Raw genomic sequence first — 4,002 nt, 5'->3', positions numbered from 1 at the left:
GACTTTGGGACCAGGAGGAGGACCAAGTGAGGGCAGCCCCCCCCCCCACGCTGCCAGACACCAAGATGGCGGCGGCGCCTTCCCCTTGGCGGCTGCCCGCGCATACGCGCCCGCCCCGCGGCCTCCCTCCGCGCTTCCGCCCGTCCGGGGACCGACAACAATGAGCGCTCCGGTGCCCGGGGCGGGCCATGGCGGTGAACTACGCGGCCGGGCTCTCGCCCTACTCGGATAAAGGCAAATGCGGCCTCCCCGAGGTGAGCGCGGCCTAGCGGGGGCGGCCCGCTGCGGCCTACCGGGTCTCCATGGTAACCGAGCCTGTGCTCGGCCCCCCCCCCCCCCATCCGCCGGGGCCTTTCGTGTCCCCCCCACCCTCCCATGGGGTTTTTGGGGATCCCCAGGCCCCCCCTTGGGCTCTCCCTTTTGGCCCAGGGTCCCCTCGGCGCGTCCTGCCCCTCGGGGTGGCCGGAGGGGTGTGAGGGGTGTAGGGGGGCGGCCCCGGGGGGGGGTTTGGGGTGACCCCGTCCCCACGTCCCCGGGGATGCTCAGGAAGCTTGAGGAAGCCTGGAAAGGAGAAAAATGAGGGGAAAAATCATAAATAGCTGAGGGGAGGCTGGCGAGGGGATGGAGCCGGTCGCTTTTCAGCTGTGCCGAGCCGAGAGGCGAGGGGCACAAACGGAGCTCAGGGGTGTGAGGAACGGGGGGGGGGCACTTCTGTGCTGGGGGGTGACGGAGCACTGGGACGGGCTGCCCGGAGGGGCTGTGGGGTCTCCTGCTCTGGAGATACCCCAAACCTGCCTGGATATGACCCTGCTCTGGGTGAGCCTGCTCGGCAGGGGGTCGGACTGGGTGAGCTCCACGAGTCCCCTCCAACCCCTCCAATCCCTTCTGGGATTCCGTGAGGGGCTCTGGGGAGAGGGGATGGGGTCGTGCGGGGCTCTGGCCCCAGCCCTGGTCCCCAGGAGGCTGGCCTGGACAAACAGCCCGCGGAAATAAAATTCTGCGCCTGCTCCAAAAAGCAGGGTGGGCCCAGGACTCCGTCCGCCAGCGCCCACCGTCCTGCTTTATTTAATCCCTTAACCTCTGTGGGGACGGCTTATAAAGTGCTGCTTCTCCCCAGCTCCGCGCGTTTCTCATTCAGCAATGCAAAATCTCCTGCCTGGAGTTTTCATCGTGGATCTGCGGCGCGCTGGGGCTCTGTGCCTGCTGGGAGGCACGCAGGGCCCGTCGCTGTGTCTCTCCATTCCCCTGGCGGTTTCTCTTCTGCTCAGATCTTTGACCCACCGGAGGAGCTGGAGAGGAAGGTGCGCGAGCTGGCGGACTTGATAAGGAGCTCCTCCAACGTGGTGTTCCACACCGGGGCCGGGATCAGCACCGCCTCGGGGATCCCCGACTTCAGGTAACGACGGCGGGCAGCAGGCGAGGGCTGGGGGGACAGCACCTCTGCCGAGCCCTCCTCACACCTCGTTAAGCTCTGCCCTGTGCTTCCCGCCCCCCATCCCGCCTTCAGGGGGACCTGCTCCATCCCTCCCGTCCGGTCCCGTATCCAGCTGAAACCTTTTCCGTCTTGCATGCTGGTTCGGTGTTAAGTTGTGCCCACAGAAGCCCTGCACGTGCCCTGCTTGCATCAAGGACGTTAATCGGTAACGCACGACCCTCGTTTAGCAGCGCCTTGCTCGTCCTCCGCTGATAGGGCTTGTGATGCATTTGCAAGCGTCCTCCTCGAGCCTGAGACCTCAGCTGTCGCTTCCCCTCTCCCCACTGCTGCAGGGGGCCCAATGGCGTCTGGACCATGGAAGAGAAGGGGCTCTCCCCAAAATTCGACACCACCTTTGAGAACGCCCGGCCCTCCAAGACTCACATGGCGCTGCTGGGGCTGCAGAGGGTCGGCATCCTGAAATTCCTGGTCAGCCAGAACGTGGACGGCCTTCACGTGCGCTCGGGATTCCCAAGGTACTGCCTCCACGTCCCTCGTGTCTGTCCCCGCTGCGTGGCGGTTCGCGCCGCCTGGGGAGGACGGCCTCGCGTGCAAACGTGTGCAGGCAGCAGCGGTTCTTTCCTAATTCTCTCCTTGTGCTGGGGCTTTAAGTTCTGAGGCTGGTTTGGGAGCTGGCTGCTCGCTGACGCTGGGAGCAGAAATTGGAACGCAGCGGTGAGGGAAGAGGTAGAGAAAGCCTGAACGTAGGGAGGAGACGTGACGGCTGCGACGTGGAGGATGCTGAAATGAAGGCAGCCTCCGCTGACGCTCTCAGAAGCGCACCCAGAAGCTGCCGAGGGTGCTGGCGGGTGGAGCAGGCCGCGGTGCTGTCCCCTGTCAGCTGAGGGGCTGCGACATGCGGCCGGCTGGGGGACGCGAGGTGTCGGCTTCGAGGAGGGAGCGTGCTCCTGCAGGCTGGGCTCAGAGCCCAGCTCAGGGCACGCGGTCCTTTCCTGCACCCAGCCGCAGGGGGGAGAGGACAGGAGGGGGGCTGAGGGCCCCTGAAACCCGCTCCTGCCGCGTCCGTTTCAGCGGCGCTGCTGGGGCAATCCAGGGCCCGGCCGTTGTGCTGCTCTGGGGTCTGCTTAAGCTGAATTTCTCGAGAGAAAGCGATGAACGGCAGCGCTGCCCCGCTGGGGAAACGATGCCTGGGCCCCCGATTGCCTTCGGAGGTACTTAGCTTCGAAATCATCGTATGGAAGTGCAGCAGGGGCGGGGCGGGGAGAGTTCTGTGGCTGGAACTGGTCTGACTTACGGGCTGCAGGCTCTGATTTCTTCAGCAGCTGCGGCGGGGCCGGGGATCTGCATAGCGGCGTTCCCTCTGCGGGGAGCTGCGACGTGCAGGAGCTGAGGGGGAGAGATCTCCGCTCCCCGCCTGGGTGGAGACCGAGGCGCAGCTCCGAGGCTATTTCCGAGTTGTCCTCGGACGAACCCCCTGCTCCGTGAGCGCTTGCAGCGACTGGGAACTTCAGCCTGGGTTCCAAAAAAAAAACCCACAACAAGATTTCCAGCACGTAAGGACCACCGAGAGATTCTTCTCTTGTGAGCCAAGCTGCTCGGAGCCGCCTGGAAGAGAAGCGGCTGCATTCGAGCAAGAGGATAAAGCGGAGGAGGTGCGGGTGGGAATAAGGAGCAGGAGGGGGACCTTGAAAAAGGCACGTCCCACAAACGGCCTTGGCCGTCGTTGGCGGGGCAGAGAGCTGCCTCGGGGGGCTGGTCCCTATTATCAAAGGCCCCGAGTCCTGGTTCCTGCTCCCGGCACCGCGTTCGCCTTTTGAAATCAAAGAACCGTGGGGGGGAAAAAAGGGGGAGGAAATGATCAGCAGAACTCGGCTGGGCTCCCCTCAGCCTGGTGCCCCCGGCTCGCCTTCTGGTGTCGCGTTGCTCGTCCCCTCCGGTGGAGCACGTGCTTGAGAAAGTGTTGCTGAACTGGAGCCGGCCGGCTCAGCGCGGTGGAAATCAAGTCGGTCCCGTCTCCGTCCTCCCCCGAGGAGGTTTCCAGTCGTCGTGGGGCTCGTGGGAACGCGAGGAGAGCGCGGCTTTGTTTTCCGCTGGCTTCAGCACTTCGAGGCGGGTGCTGAGCTGGAGGGGAGTTCTGGGCGAAAGGAGTGGCAAAGGCTTGGGGGGCGTGCGAGGACGGGGAGAAAAGCACGGGGTGCTGAGAGGAGCAGAGACCTCGGTGGCTGCAGGGCGACAGAGGTGGTCTGAGCCCGGGTGGAAAAGGTGGAGGAGAACCGCTGCTGCGGCTGGAAGCCCTTAAAATCGAAAAGCTTTTAAAACCAGAAAGCCAGGACGTGCTCCCTTCCCCTCAGTCCCCATTGTGGGGGACGTAGCGCGGTCCTCTCGTGCTGGAAGTGAAACCTGGGCTGCAGGAGCTCCCTTCCCAGGCTCGGAACACGTCCTCTGGGTCTTCCCTGCCCGGCAAGCGGCACGGCTGTGCCCGGACCGCCTCAGCACAACGTTTCTTCAGTTAAATGCGCGAGTGGTGCCCTGCGCGCTGCAGTTCTGCCGGCTCCTGCCTGCCCTGC

General features: G+C 64.6%; 1 protein-coding gene across 1 annotated transcript; it reads left to right on the top strand.

The window, feature by feature from the left end:
* Positions 1 to 96: 96 nt before the first annotated feature.
* On the top strand, positions 97 to 1,993 carry LOC118159355 (NAD-dependent protein deacetylase sirtuin-6-like; the record flags this gene model as incomplete). Its single annotated transcript, XM_035313947.1, has 3 exons — positions 97 to 254; positions 1,269 to 1,396; positions 1,768 to 1,993. Coding segments are annotated over exons 1-3 (420 nt in total), but the record flags the coding sequence as incomplete, so codon positions are not given.
* Positions 1,994 to 4,002: the final 2,009 nt, after the last annotated feature.

The sequence above is a fragment of the Oxyura jamaicensis genome, unplaced genomic scaffold (assembly GCF_011077185.1).
Source record: "Oxyura jamaicensis isolate SHBP4307 breed ruddy duck unplaced genomic scaffold, BPBGC_Ojam_1.0 oxyUn_random_OJ69889, whole genome shotgun sequence".
NCBI lineage: Eukaryota > Metazoa > Chordata > Aves > Anseriformes > Anatidae > Oxyura > Oxyura jamaicensis.
This window is presented reverse-complemented; position numbering and strand designations above follow the sequence as displayed.